At 39.7% G+C, this 15,886-nt stretch overlaps 1 protein-coding gene across 1 annotated transcript in view; it reads right to left on the bottom strand.

Moving 5' to 3' along the window:
- The window catches only part of LOC103362861 (unconventional myosin-XVB-like), a 68,155-nt gene that overhangs the window by 39,424 nt on the left and 12,845 nt on the right, over window positions 1–15,886 (bottom strand). Inside the window, exons 6-17 of the mRNA XM_008289371.1 lie at window positions 14,772–14,865; window positions 10,466–10,528; window positions 10,288–10,345; window positions 10,022–10,146; window positions 8,683–8,778; window positions 8,356–8,588; window positions 6,305–6,474; window positions 5,822–6,182; window positions 5,625–5,734; window positions 1,893–1,960; window positions 1,547–1,619; window positions 296–328 (exon numbers count right to left, since the gene is read on the bottom strand). Coding sequence (XP_008287593.1) covers window positions 296–328; window positions 1,547–1,619; window positions 1,893–1,960; window positions 5,625–5,734; window positions 5,822–6,182; window positions 6,305–6,474; window positions 8,356–8,588; window positions 8,683–8,778; window positions 10,022–10,146; window positions 10,288–10,345; window positions 10,466–10,528; window positions 14,772–14,865 — 1,484 coding nt within the window. The remainder of the gene's footprint in view (window positions 1–295; window positions 329–1,546; window positions 1,620–1,892; window positions 1,961–5,624; window positions 5,735–5,821; window positions 6,183–6,304; window positions 6,475–8,355; window positions 8,589–8,682; window positions 8,779–10,021; window positions 10,147–10,287; window positions 10,346–10,465; window positions 10,529–14,771; window positions 14,866–15,886) is intronic.

Here is a 15,886-nt window from a genome sequence, read left to right as displayed (position 1 = left end):
GTATAGATCAGAGTAACCCATTGACAAGTCTGACTTCTACAGGAAATAAATAGTCTATTGTGCATTCCAGTAAAGCTGATGTGATGTGGACATCTTAAAACAAATGTAGCCGCCTTGTTCTGTACCAATGAATTAATGATGTTTTTATAACTAACTGAGTGACAAACATGTTGTGTCAACAGCAATACATTTTCCTGTTTTCTTAATGATACTGTCATTATGCTAATACCATGATGGCTTGAGAAAATGATCCAACCAGAACAGTAAGTTTGACTCTTGATCACTGATCACTTACCCATAGGATAGACTGGCATTGTCATGGGCATACCTGAAAATCACAATGGCCAGTTTTAATTTCAGCTTACAGAGATTTTTCTTTCAAAATAAGATAAGAAAATAACATTTCTTTGACTAGTAATTTTACATGATTAGATAAATAAATATTTCAAAATAATACATCACTTTCAGAATTTCAAGTATTGAGGTCAAATGAGTAAATGTTAGCTTATTGGCAAAAGCTTCCCACAGTGAATTGCATTAAGGCTAAGATTCTCTAGAAATCCTTCTTGCTTCTCATATGAATAAAAAGACAAAATGACCAACGTTTAAACAAAAAAAACAAAAAAAAAAAGAAAAAGGAAATGTAAATCATAAAGAAGGTGGCTCTGTAGGAGCCAATTAAAAATACATATAAAAAACAAAATTATTTTTACTTGAAATTTTTGAAATGTGATATATGAAAGTATTTTACATAGACTCGAAATAAATTAACAGACGTGAAAGTTTTGAGTTGGAAAAACTCAAAACTTCCATGCAAGAACCATCTTTTTCCTGTGATGCTGTTTATGCTGAGGCTGAGGGCATTTTGAAGTACCTCATATGAAAATTTTGCAGGATCTCTGCATGGTTCACTGCATAGAATGCAATTTAAAGAAAATTCCAAGTATCCATCTCTCATATTTCCCATTATTGTGCTTGTTGTGGCTCTGAATGTCATACCAGCTCCATTATCTATCTATCTATCTATCTATCTATCTATCTATCTATCTATCTATCTATCTATCTATCTATCTATCTATCTATCTATCTATCGATCTATCGATCTATTTATTTATTCTTTATTTCAAATGAACAAACATTTTTTTTAAAAATGAAAAGGAAAATAAAAAATAAAAGCCAACTTCAATATAATACACATCTGACTCGTTCGAAAAGGGATAGGAAGAAACCTAGGCTTGTCAAGTCCTACCCCCATTCTTCACCATTAATAAATGCAAAATCCAATTCAATAAACTAAACAGGCAATACAAAAAAAACGACTCCAATCGAGCTATTTAAGGAAACAGAACACAACAAAAACACACAAAAAAAGAAGAAAATGAACAAGCGCCATTAACATCTGTACATGTTACATTTCCCCTCTTCATTTCTGTACTTTTCAGATATATCTTTTGCACATTTTTAAAAATTGCATTGTATTCACACTTTATTTAATTGTTTCGTCAAGACCATTCCACAAGTATGTAAAATGTACCAGTTTTCCTACCAGATCCATACATGGGTCCAATCCCCCCTCCTCCTCTCATCCTGCGATTCAGCATGGCTACTCTTTCCATGTCCTACACACACACACACACACACACACACACACAAATACATGAAGGTGTCACAAAGGTGAGTGACAGACCAGCCACAAACAGGGAAGAGCAGGGGTTGGAAAGACTGCAGAAAACACACTTGTTCAGACACTTCACACAGTAAGTAACAAGAGACAATCAGAGATGCACAATCCAGAAGGACTCAATAAGCATGCTCAGTACAAGATAATTAGGCCACACAGTTCTCTTTGAAACACAGTTTGAATAATACAATGAATTGACAACAGCACTGACCGGAGGTCCGTGGTCCAGTACAGGGTCAAATAAGTCATCAACATAGGCATCCATCTGTCGACCACGCCCTGCAGACAGGTAGAGATACTCGTTAGTGGGCCCTGGAGCAAAAACGCTTGACCGCCACGATTTCTGTGTGTGTGTGATGCTACTTACTTTCAACTAAAAACTGAGTATACACTGTATAAACACAACATACATTTAAAATATCTGTAATGAACACAACTTTTCAGCACATTCACACAGTAATCAGACTGAATAAGTATTTTGTTTTGATATATATATTCATGTTTCTGCCTCTCATCTGTGTAACAGGCAGCAAACAAGCTTTGATTAGCCCACTGTACACTGCATGTCCAGCTGCAAGCAGCAGAATCAGATTCAGCTTTATTGGCCAACAACAAGCGTAACATTAAAAAGAAACCAAAGTAAGCGCTTAATACTGTGTACAGCCATAGAAATGTATAAAAAAGCAGCTGCAGGACACATTTCCCTGAACAGAAATGCTACTTCAGATGAATGCTTAATGTTACATTGCAAAATATCAATGTTGTCAATGTAATGGATTGTTTCTTTGACCCTAAGTGTCCTGTAGAGCTGTGTCACATTCATTTATGCTTGTCTCCAATTTTCTGTCTGTATTTTTCATGGATGCTGCTCCTGTCTACAAAGTTCTAACTGGCTGATTGTTTCTCCATACAGGTACAGAAGCTGAAATGGAGCATACAACCCGAAGCTTTGATTTAGAGGTCCAGAGTTAGGGTTGCTGTTCAAAACTAGGATCTGTCAGTGATTCAGGAATCATTGAAAAATGTGTGTACTTTTAGTTGATGTTGTACTTTATTCATCAATATGAACAAAATGTGAAAACACTCAGAAAACCACTCGCGGTATAAAGCCTCTGTCAGCAGTGTCTGCTTTGCCTGATTGGTAATCCTTGAGCTGAGAAAATGCTAATTCACTTGATTAAGTTTGTGGCTAAGTTCAAAACAGTCTCAGTTACATGACCCTGAAGGTCAGTCAGTGTAAGCATAATCACCTGGAATACTATCAAGTGAAAGTAAACTAAGAGCATCTGCTAGACACTGGGACAGCTTGTTTTGCTGCAGTTGGAGAACAAATGAGATGAGAATCCTCTGACAACTTCTTGTAGGTAGATTCAGGTGTACAGCAGGCGTTTGGAGAGTGACGTCATGGTATGCCATGCTAACAACAGCTAGGAATAAATACTGGGCACTGATAAAAAAAAACACCTGACAGATGGTTGTTCATATTGATCTTGGCAAGTTGAAGAGGGCTAACAACTAGACATATAATGTCAGTCTGGTTCTGGGTGGCACTGTTGCCTCGCAGCAAGAAGGTTGCCGGTTCGCGTCCCGGTGGGGGCATCGGAATCTTTCTGCGTGGAGTTTGCATTTTCGCCCTAAGTCAGCTGGGATAGGCTCCAGCCCTCCCGCGACCCTCGTAAGGATAAAGCGGTGTATAGATAATGGATGGATGGATGGTTCTGGGTGTCAATTTACATGAGTGATACAGAGCACACTCCTGGGGCCACAGATGGGTTTAGGCCAATTCATGCTTTCCACACCTGGCCGTTTACAAAGGCCCACAAGAGTACACGTGACATACATTTTGCCAACCAAACAAGTCCTTGAGGGTCGGCATGGATGTCCACATGCAGCCCAAAATTTGTAACCATGCAGATGGTCCCCATTGCAAGTGCACCACTTATCACAAAGACAGACAGTATGAGGAGAATCTCAGTCATCCACTCATTTATAATTCATCATTAAAAACAGCTGCAATTGAAGTGCTCTCTGCTGGACTCTGCAGGTGCTTTGATTTGTGCATACTGTCCATCCATGGTCAGAAGTTTTATATTCTCCAGAAATCCTGTGCTATGTCCACCCACTGAGGTCCTCAGGAGTAATTACAGACCCAGTGTTACATTCCAATATGTAACCAGCTACGACAAGGTGTGTCAGAAAAGTTCCAGGACTGGTGTCACAAAAGATATATTTCAAATTCAAACTACAAACTACAAGGTTTCCCCTTCAAAGTAATTCCCCAGCCTTTCCCAGCCACACTTTCCCAGTCTTCTCTGCCACGCCGCCATGCACTCCTGGAAGGATTCTTCCAGGATCCTCCACAGCTCCGTTATCACAACCATCTTGATGTCGTCCATGTCTTCGAAACAAGTGCCCTTGATGACCTCCTTGAGCTTGGGAAAGAGGAAACAATCCCATGGAGCCAGGTGGGGTGAGTAGGGAGGTTGCTACAGCACAGCGACGTTCTTCTCAGCCAGGAACTGTTGGACGCTCAGGGCATTGTGAACAGGCGCGTTGCCATGGCGAAGCAGCCACCACTTGTCCTGCCACAACTCTCGCCACTTCTCGCTCACTGGTTGATCGTCTGAAGGGGAAAACTCCTACTTTGTAGTTTGGGTTTGAAATATATCTTTAGTGACACTAGTCCTGAAACTATTCTGATGCACCTCAGAAAAGAAAATCAGAGAAGATCAGGAAGTGACAAAAATAAGAAACATGATTGTCACCAAGCCACCGTGTAAGACTGAAACTGATGAGGGGCGTTTTAAACACAGATTTGCTGATAATCCATCCATCCATCCATCCATCCATTATCTATACACCGCTTAATCCTCTCTAGGGTCGCAGGGGGCTGGAGTCTATCCCAGCTGACTTAAAGCGAAGGCAGGGGACAGCCTGGACAGGTCACCAGTCTACCGCAGGGCTACATTTAGAGACAGACAATCAAGCACACTCACATTCACACCTACGGACAATTTAGAATCACCAGTTAACCCTCAATAGGTTTTTGGACCATGTGGGAGGAAGCCGGAGAACACAGAGAGAACCCGGTGAGAACCCACGGTACACGGAGAAAACATGCAAACTCCACGCGGAAAGATCCCGGTGCCCCCACTGGGACGCGAACCGGCGACCTTCTTGCTGCGAGCAACAGTGCTACCAACTGTGTTACCTTGCAGCCCCGATTTGCTGATAGTGAATCAAAAAAATCAGTTTATTTTCTATTTTCTTACAACTTCAGTTGTATATCCTGTAAAAGGTGTTGCATCCAGCCTTTTAAATGTGTGCACATTATTGTTCGATATGAGGGGCAATGCAATGCAGACTGACACATACCTATTGCAGTTTGAATACAACCATGAGTTAATCTGCAATTTGCTTTAAAGTATGAATCAGTCATGGGGAACCAATGAATTGGCCTTCAGTTCCCCCCGGGCCAGGAGGCTAAAGGCAGAAGAACCACATAGGCATGCTCACGGGCACAGTAAAGAAAACTGCTGTTAGTAAGTAGTTGTGCAAAAACTAAGAATAAGAAGCTGTGAGAGACATTCACATCCCTCCTACTTTCTCATGTCTTCATATCACTGGTCAATTCCTGCAGGAAACAGGCAGAATTGCCAGATGCAGTATCTCTAATTCATATGTTGGAAAGGTGTGGTGGAAGGGGCTTTCAGATACTGTTTGATGGTCCTGATAGATATTTTGCCAAATATTTTCTCAAAGGGAATCTAAAGAACCTTTGGACTTGTTGAATATTCCCATATACATTTTGTAAGGTCTTCACCTTACTATGTGAAGTAACTTGAGGTGAGATATGCTGAGAACTATTAAAATGAAACTGAATTAAATTAAATTAAATTAGATTTTGTCTGAAGCAAACTGGTGTGTTAGCATTAACACTTACCCTCCTGTGGATAACCTCTTCCCCAGGGGTTTCCTTCAAAAGGAGGCAGTCCAGGAGCTTGCATGGGAGGTGCTGGTGGGATGAAGTCATCTAGATCTGTAACCGGCATCCTGGAGAGAAGCAGACACAAAGATGTTGATATTGGTATCCAGGTATTTAGAAGGATCCAAACTGTAGTCACTTGTTCAGTGCTCTACCTGTCTCCCAGGCCGCTGAACAGGTAGTCAGAGTTTGTAGAGGAGGGAGTCCCTGGGGGTGGCAGCACTTCAGTTTCAGCTCCAGCCAACAGATCCATGACGAAGTCAGATCCAGCTAAGTCTGACCAGCCCTCATCAGTCACAAGAGATACCGACCAGCCCTGCACTGTCTCTGACACACCTCTATGGGACACCAATAATACACAGAGGAGGAAAATCATGAAGGATGTACATGCAGAACACTTATAGGGAAGTAAATAGGCTGTATGTTTAGAGCTAGGTGAATACCTGAAATGAAGAAGCCATGAGGCCAGCTGCTCTCCTGTGGTCCAGGACTCCACTTGAGTTGTCAGTTTCTCATCTAAGGCAAAATAATCACATGATGTTAAGGGTTTTTGAAAGCAAATACTTGTAAATCAACAATGCTATTTGCCAAATTGCTCTGTTTCATGTTAAGTACGTAAACTTTTCAGTGAGTCTTACCATTGAAGGTGTTTACGTCCAGCAGCATGGTTCCCTTCCTCTGGTTGGAGGTCCACTCCAGCAGGGTGGGTGGGTAGATACGGGCAGTGGGAGCTGGGAGCTCCAGAGATGTTAACATTTTGTGTTGGCACAGTGAACGATACGCTCCTGGACCATGGTCAGACACATACCTGCCAGAGAAATAGGATTCGTTATGTGCAGGCAGATAAAGTGATATTTCAGACAGTCCTAAGGCAGTAAACCTTTCCTTCTGTTACTTGACTTTTTTTTGTCAGAAACCAAGTACTGAGGTAAGACTAACCACTGAAGGGACTGGATCTAGAATTGCAATCAACAGATTCTTAGTCACTCAACTCTGGCAACATGCTAAACATCACACATTTGACAAATGATGACCGAGGAACGGCTTTTTCCTCAGAGCTGTAGCCTCCATTACACTACACCACCTCTCTTCATCCCACCTACAAACATGTAGAACCCAGAGTAGCCTCCATTACCCCACCCCCATCCCCAGCTCTCAAACAGAGACTCACTGATGGACCATAAACTTGCATCAGACACTTTAATGCAGACATTGCACCTCACTGCACTACTACACTTCTTACGCTTTTGTAAATGAAGAGTTCATTTGCAAAAACAGAAAACTCAATTTTTTTAGATTTTCAGCAAACTTATTTTGTTGTTGTTTGCTTGAGATAATATCAATCAAACTGAAGTTGAGTGGATTTGACTCAGTAGAAATGACATGACAAAAATGGAGATAACTTAAGTTTTATTGATGTTGTCTCAGGTAGACGATAGAAAAGTGGGTTTTCTGAAGGTTTGTGAAGATGAAGTTATCTGTTTTTGCAAATGAACTCTTCAAATACTTGTTTTTATTTATTTTATTTTTTTATCATTTTGTAAATACTTGTTTTTATTTTTTTAATACATCGTTTTATAAAGCTGTTTGTTGCTTTCTGTCATACTCTGTGTTTTTTTTTAAAGTGCCAACAAAGTTTCATTGTTGAAATGCAATGATAATAAATATCCTTGATGGCCTTGTAGTTGATTGCTTATATGCCAGTAAACTATTGCCTGTATCAAATCTAGATCAACATTATCAATAACTGGTGTCATATTACTGGCAACCTATCAATGTCAAAACGTTCCATGTCCTCCAAGCTGTTTTGTTTTACCAAATGTCTGGTAATAGCTGCTGGTTGCTACCATCTAACTTTGTCTGTTGTCAGGTCCTGGACATGCATAAATTTGATTTTCTCAGAGGTTGCATTGTGAAGCAATGAACTGTAAAACATTAAATGCTCTACTGAGTTGTGAGAAACTGCCAAGTGTCATTTGAATTTTGTTCATACTGCAGAGTATGACGTGAATCCATTTCACAAGATATTTAAATATGACTGGATATTTAGTTTTATTTACATCTTCACACAACCACTTAAGTAAAATACAAAACTTATTTTGCAACAACAGCTAACACATTTGGATCATGCAGTAAAGAAGGCCACCTAAATTTGCTATTTCGATGACAGTGCTCGCCTCCCAGCCCATGTTTGCTGTGATTGTTGATCAACACCATTGCTATATTCTTGACTTAGCACCACCCAAGGCAATTGTGATTGGTCTAAAGAAATACAAACAAGCCAGAAGCCAACATTTTTTTTGCCTATAACAGAATGATAATGAGGTGCAGCAATACCACCACCCACAGTGCTGAAAAGTTATGAACGTGCAACGATGCTCAAGTGAGCAATCTTTAGAGTCCTGAGCCTGCAGGACATCTGAGCACTTAGAGCAAAAATGTTGCATCTTAAAAGATGGTTTTCCACTCACAGAACAGTATCTTGTGACACATGCATGTGCCTGGTTTTAATGTGGACGAAAACCATAAAAAAATTAAACACCATAAAAAGCAGAAACAACAAAAGACGTCAATGAGACACCAAAGTTAATAGATATGGATGGGTGTACTGTACATCTTAAAAGATGTACAGTACACCCTCCACTAATCCTTGATAGCAGTAGAAGGCTAACCAAAGCATAGCACCTACTTTAGCAGGGGTTTGTCCAGTGTCGGTGAGGGTGTGAAGGCACTGAGACAGCAGGCAAGCAGCAGCCAGCCCCTCAGGCTGTCCTGCTCCTGCAGGCCCCACGTCTGGTGAGCCAACTGGACCAGGATCTCATCCCTCAAGGCTGGTCGGCTCTGGCCCTTCTCTGCTATGTAGTTACCCAACATTTGTTCCTGCCAGCCGCTGAGATCTGACTCACCTATAAACCGTAAGATCTGGGGAGATTGAAGGATTGAAAATCATGAAAAGAAATTCATAAGAAGAGATCAAGTCTAATGCCATATACGATCTCTAATCATTCACACATACCAGTTTGTTAATCTCCAAGGCAGTTCTGGCATCTTCAGGCTCCAGAGTGGTGAGAGGTTTCTGGAGGGGGTATCCTGTAGGCTGGTGCCATGTATCCTGAGAGAGACAACAACATTAAGAAACTCAGAGAGGAAGACAGGAAACAAAATCCATCTTTTCATCCATTAAGTGTGACTGCTGGACATCTTTGTATGAGAAATATTATGAAGTAGAATTTGAAAGTCATTAAAATCTAGGATTGAGCCTGACATTAAAGTTTTGATAAAGCAAAAACATGTTAGTTCAAGTTCCCTCAACATGTTTCTAATACAAATCTTCCCTTTCTTGAAATCATTGCTGTTTTCCTGATGCCTGTTAAGTCACTTTATTTTAATGCAATAAAAAAGTATAGGCATTGATTCAAGTGCGATTTTGACTTTGTTTAAAACAATAAGCTGCTAAGAACAGTTACAGTTGAAAATATTTAGTTGAAATATTTATGTTGTAGATTTAATTTTAAATTAATAAATCTCATTCCACTTGAATTTTGTATGAATTGTGTGAAACAATGGAGATGGCAACAAGATAATTTCTCTGCCCTCTTGATGTCCTTGTCCAGTTGCAGTCACCTCCACTCAAATATCATCATCAACAAGGTAAAATTCACCACGTAGGCTAACATAATAAAACTCCACTGTTCTATTTTCTACCTGCTTACAGAACTGGAGTTACGTCCAGTAACTACTATTTGTTGTTATTTTGGCACATTCAGAGTTAGAGTTTGGATCGCACATCACAATGGAAACAGAGAGGCTTGAAGGGCTGATTGCAAGGTTGTTTCTGTTAAGCTGCCTACAGACCGAGTATCCCAGGGCCTAAAATGGGGAATTGCTATCTTCCTGTTTATTTATGAATACAGATGTGTATCTATTGATGGAGATATATTTGGAAGATCTATATATGATGAGTTTATTTATGTATGCATTTTCTCATTGTTGGTACAAAATGAAGTGGTCAATAATCAGAACACTGATAACCAACAACAGTAATGTGATGTACAGTTATGTATTTAGTTTGAATGAATAAGTACGTGTCTGTATGGAGGTCTATTAAGTTGGTTTTGGCAAGAGCAGAATATGAAGTAGGTCTTCCTATGTTTCTACTAGAACCTTGTTGATGGGATGGTGTGGATCAGCTCCTTATCGATCACCAGTTACTGATTGATAAGGATCACACCCAAAAATGTGTCAGCAATGCTACAAAAAACTTACAGGGCTAAAACACATCTGTTTCTTTCTGCTGCTGCTCATTTTAGTAAAACATGACTGTGCATTTCTGAGCACACACCGTCTTCACTCACCCTTGACATGGAGTTGGCATAGCGAGAGAATGGGTATCTGTCTACATCCAGAGGCAGAGAGAGCTTGTGTTCTGCCTTCACTTCGGGAGGTGCAACCTCTATGATCCCTGATGCATGCTGTTGTCCTGGTGGTCAGAGACAGAACCACAGTCATAAGCTTCATAACATTTTTGGATCCTACAAATTAACACCATTGTTTGAAGCATTTTGTTCAGAATGCGGCCTTATCAGATCAATATTGTAGTTGAGCTTTTAGTGAAACTCACCTGCTCCACTGCGAAGTCTGGCGGACAGCTCAGCAGGGATCTCCAACAGCCCCACATCCTAAAAAGAAAATGAAGCGTCGGAGTGTGGTTATCACAGTGAGTAAGGAATAAGAGAGAAAAGCAGTAGGCTGGTTACTTCCCATGATATACAACTTGATTGGCCGTTTTGTTGCCTTACCATCCCTGAGGAGACAGGCTTTGCGCTTCTCACTGCTTTTACGTTGCTCTTCTCGTGAAATTCCTGAAATAAACACAACCAGATCCTACCAGTTAGTCCACCACTGGGAACAGAATGATTCCATCTTGTAAGTCACATTAGTCCACGATTTAGCTTTGTTCACCTAAAGCTTGTTGCTGATTCCCTGTGTAATTCCGCAGGTGAGTTGTCCATGTACAACACTATAAACACTTCCTCACCTGTCCCTGAGCAGTGGGTTCAATAAGATCTATTCTTAGACACACGTCCTGTTATATTCTTGTGCAACGCCCACAGTCCCGTTGCTCCGCCTCACACCTCAGGCCACGCAGTTCCAACAGTCCTGAAAGATTGTTTTTTATCAGGAGTTTTATGGCTTATGGGGAGCAGCCTCCTAAACGCAGCTAGGTAGCGTCACTCAGATATGACAGAGATAATCCATATCTCTGCCTTTCCCACTGTTTACAGTGTTTGCACATTTTTACATTTACATTACTCTGTTGATCTTTCTGGATACAGGTATCAGGTGAAGATCTTATTATAAACTAATGTCTGATATTCATAACAGATTACACATGGATGTGTACAAGTGTATAAGTAGAAAATACTTAGTAATACTTTACTTTGATAATCAAAGTAAATCAAAGGAATAGGTCTACAAACAAACAGACTGCCCAACCCTGCTCTACCAGAGAGGATTTACAATGTGTGAACCTTCCAAAATAAACAAGTGTGTCACAAATCAGAGAAGACCACAACTCACCCTCACTGTCTCAATATACACTATAAGTGTATATATGTGCAATATCACTTAAATGATATAAATGTTAAATGAGACTTTTATCGAGCACCTTACCAGGCCCTTGATGCCAAGCTAAGAAATGTAGCTGGCTAGGTAGAAGGCTAGCAGTTACTAATCATTTTGTCTTGAAAATGATAAGCACACAGTAACTGTCCACAACAGTCCAAGTCCAAGTAGGTGGCATCTCAATACCACATCTCCATCCCCAGGTCACTACTGCACAGACTCTGATTGCAAATTACATCACCAGAGCAGCTCGGCAGCGCCCTGTTCTGCCATTTGTTGCCTTCACCTTTGTACAGTGACGAAGGTAGTGGCAAGACACTCATCTTTACAGTCTATGGAAAAACGCAACCTGTCACTGTTTTTACAGGGTTGGCATGAAGATGCTGCTTCGTACTATGATGATTAAAACTGGTTCTCTGTTGTCATATTTAATTTCATTGTTGCATTAGATTTGGTAGAGCTAAAGCTGAGAGTTTGTGGACAAGGCTCAAAAACAGCAAAGTGTCATTGTCATGAGGCTGTTAGTTACATCACTGTTTTGATTTGGTAGAAGTAAAAAGGAGATTTTTCTTTTTCAAATTTCACTCTGGCCTGGATGATTAAGACGCATAGACTGATTGTATGTTTAAAAAAAAAAAAAGGTAAAGAAGAAAGGCTAGGGCCTAAGAGGTTAAATGAGTAGTCTAATGCTCTAACATCATACTAGACCAAAACTAGATTGACTGCAGTCTACTATATGTAATATAAGATAAATGTATTCATCCTCTCTGACTGACAAGTGGCACCATCAGCCACACAACATTTAACGTGTTAACAGAATAAACATTCACGTAGCAAAATCAGACCAATACATCAAAATCTCACCTATTCAAAAAAAAAAAAAATTTTTAAAAAAAGTATCTGTAAAACACTGGTGTTGATCCAACATCTAGACCAATTACCATGTCTGCATGAGGGATCTCTGGCCAGAATATTATACTCTCCAAAACAAATTTTGGCATCACTGGGGTAAACCTTCAGAGCGTCACAAGACATCATCTTACAAGTTGTCACTAAGCATTACAAGTTAATAAACGAGATGCTAATATTTCATGGAGTGAGCCTTTAATGACTGGAAATATGGATCGAAATAATGTGTCTTATTTTCTTCATATTTGAGAAGTGTGCTTGTCTGTAATATGCCAATACACAGAAAAACTATGTTGTCAGGTTGTCCATCCATAGAAAACTTCAAAAGAAATCACATTTACATGTCTTAAACTTATCTCCTACCAAGGAAAAATAAAACTGTTACCTGGGAATCTAAAGCTAAAAATGAAAATAGGAAATATTATAATGTAGTATGAGAGGTGGATGATGCAGAATGTCTCTAATCTTATTTTCAGAGAATACTTTTTATTGTAAAGTAAAGCTCTGGATGAGTGGAACTCAGCTTGAATAGCTGACACAGGCAGCCTCTGCCCCTGACAGCTCCACCGTTCAAAGTTCAAGCCTCATAAAACAATAACATCTAACACCTTTGCTGTACTATCACACATGCAAAGGGACAAACAAAAAGAAGAAAAAGCTCAGCTTAGTTTAAGGTAAGAAAAGAGAAAGAGAGGAGCCACACAAATAAAACAGCTTCAGTGTTTTGAAACCTGACACCGGCAGTTCCCTCGATCATGATCCTTATTTTTCAGTTGTAAGCTATGGCCCAAGTGCAGTATAAATTAAATTACTGAATACATTTTTCCATGTGATCTGACAGAGTGTTAAAAAACAGCAGCGAGCAGCCTACCTGTTAGAGCTGTGGAGCTGGAAGTCTGAGAGACAGGTTTCAAAAGGCGGAAGGAGAGATGCAGTGCTGCTTCGAATTTCACCGACAGGGTTGAAGTCCAAGACAAGTGCGTGAATGAGGTGTAACCAGGGTGTGTGTGTGTGTGTGTGTGTGTGTGTGCGTACATGATTAATTAAAGATAAGAAAGCTTGTTAAAGGGAAGAATTCGATTTATGGAGGTAGTCGTTTCCAGTGCTAAAACATATAACAGAACACACCCAGTAGGTTGTGTAAGGGCACTGCAGGTACCGTAAGTCATAAGATCACCTCTCCCACTTTCATTTTCCTTTGTGCTGGTCTACAGAATCCTAATAATTGTCTTCCAAGCATAACTGTTTGCAAAGGGTAGAAAAAACACATATTACATGAACTGCATCACTGAATTACATAAAATTATTTACAGGAATTAACTACATATGAGATACTCTGCAACGAACAGATCACACAGACTAAATTCAAACATTGCATCAATTTATACAAGGCCCAGCCCTGCAGGGTAAAAAATTACTCATCATAAAGAGGGTATTCGCCGAGATTTCTGTCTACATCTTATGATCAGAAATATGTGCCACTGGAAACTGACATTAAACTATTTGAATCTGAGTTTCAAATATTTTGACCTGAAAAAATGAACTTGTGGAGAAAAAAAAAAAAAAAGAATTCAAATTATATATTTTAAAAAAAAAAAAAAGAATTCAAATTATATATTTTTAATTTTGTTGTGAGTAATTACAATTTTAAAAAATGAATTTCAGTCATCCTAATTTAAAATTGAGTTTAGCAAGTTAAAATCAAATCAAGCTGCTCTTGAATTTTATGAGTTCAAATTTAGTTTCTAGTGGCACAAATTTTTGCCCGTACCACCACTCACACTGGTATTGGATTGACTGACTGAGTGTTGTATTAAAATGCAGGTTTTATGTCAATACTTAATATGCAATAATATTTCATTTTTACCTTTTAGATGAACGGCAGAATGGCTTCTATTGCATATCTGATTTTAGAATCAGCTAATTTATCAACCAGTTAATTAATAAACAAAAAGACGCAACGATAACAAACACTAAAAGACTTAACTTAGAAGGTAACAACACACATTTTTGGCTGCATAGAATGTAGAGAAACTGCTGACAATCAGTGAGGTTGTCACTTGACTGACCCTTTAAACATTCAATACTTTTTCATTGCAGTTGTCACTCCATTAATGTTTTGAGAACCGTGGATGAATTTCTATTTTTCTCCATGATGAACAAAACCAAAGCTATGTGGAGGGTTAGCGAGGTGCTCGACAAAACCTGTTTTTGTAATCTTGCTGATCCTACCCTTTTCCTATAGAAAAAATGTCAATAATCTGAAAGTATGACTGAAAGCTAAGTGTTTGTTCAGGGTACTGATATAACAATATGGTCAGCACAAGTACCAAAGTCATTTTAAAGGAAATGAAAAGAAAGGAGATAAGAGGAATTACACTTTGACCCCAAACATGTGTGTCAGGGTGGGAACGCTGAGATGACACAGACATTACAGCTCTGTTGCATTAAACTGCTGGGACTGTTAAGAGACTGTTGGAGAAAGGATTTCTGGCACAATAAAGGCAGAAAACATGGGGTTGCTAAGAGATTGTGTGGACTCTGCTGTAGGGATCTCTGTCTCATGTCTACCTTCCTCCAGTGGCGTCTCTTGATGGTGTTCCTGGTTATCATCATCACTGCCCAGAACTGAGTGAAGGACTGCTTCAGACGCTTGTAGTATTTCCTAGAGGAAGGAAGAGGGCAGCAACACACAAACACTTAGTGTTCCGCCTTTGTACATTATTCTGTCTGATCTATAATTCACCCGTCACTTTCACTGCCACTGCACACTTCAGGTAAGTTTTCAGGTCCGGTCGTTATTTGTCTTCCATATCTTCAGAATCTCCTTTTAGATGGACATCATAAAACCCAGTTATTATCGACCTACATCTGAATACCTTCATTAACACAACATCCAGTCAGGTCCATAAATATTTGAACATTGACACAATTTGAAGCATTTCAGCTCTGTACACCACCACTATCAGATCAGGTTGACAATCAGATGTGCTTTAAGTGCAGACTTTCAGCTTTAGTTGGAGGGTATTAACGTCCACATCAGGTGAATGTAGGAACTACAACACATTTCATATGTGCCCTCCACCCTTTTAAAGGACCTAAAGCAATTGCACAAACGGACATAATCATAAATCAAATTGCCACTTTTATTATTAGTGGACCCTCTCCCCACTGCTCTAGTAAAACAAAATCTCTCTGCCATCAGTCCCTCATAACAGTAGTAATAAACGCCTCGCTTCAGTCAGGAATAGTTCCATCAGCCCTCAAAACAGCTCTCATTAGGCCACTCCTAAAGAAACCTGGTCTGGATCCAAGCATCCTTGCAAATTACAGGCCCATTTCCAACCTGCCTTTTCTTTCAAAGGTGTTGGAAAAGGTTGTGGCTTGCCAGCTTGAATACCATCTTCAGACTTTTGGTCTGTATGAGAAATTTCAGTCTGGTTTTCGTGCAGCCTATAGCATTGAGACAGCCCTGGTCAGAGGCAGATGTAATCAGAAGTGTGTTGTAAGTGTAGCTGACCTGGAACCACATCCAGCAATAATTTTACTATTTACCGACTAAAGCTGGACTAATAGCACTGTAGAAGGGTGAAAGGAATGTTAGTGTGAATTTGTAGCTTGCCATTTCTTTCTTTCTGAAAGTATTCAGGTGCTGTGTAACACAGCTGTTTATCCTGTTTTATTTA

Source organism: Stegastes partitus, unplaced genomic scaffold (genome assembly GCF_000690725.1).
Source record: "Stegastes partitus isolate 25-593 unplaced genomic scaffold, Stegastes_partitus-1.0.2 Scaffold609, whole genome shotgun sequence".
Taxonomy (NCBI): domain Eukaryota; kingdom Metazoa; phylum Chordata; class Actinopteri; family Pomacentridae; genus Stegastes; species Stegastes partitus.
Note: the sequence above shows the minus strand (reverse complement) of the source record. Positions and strands in the feature narration are given on the sequence as shown.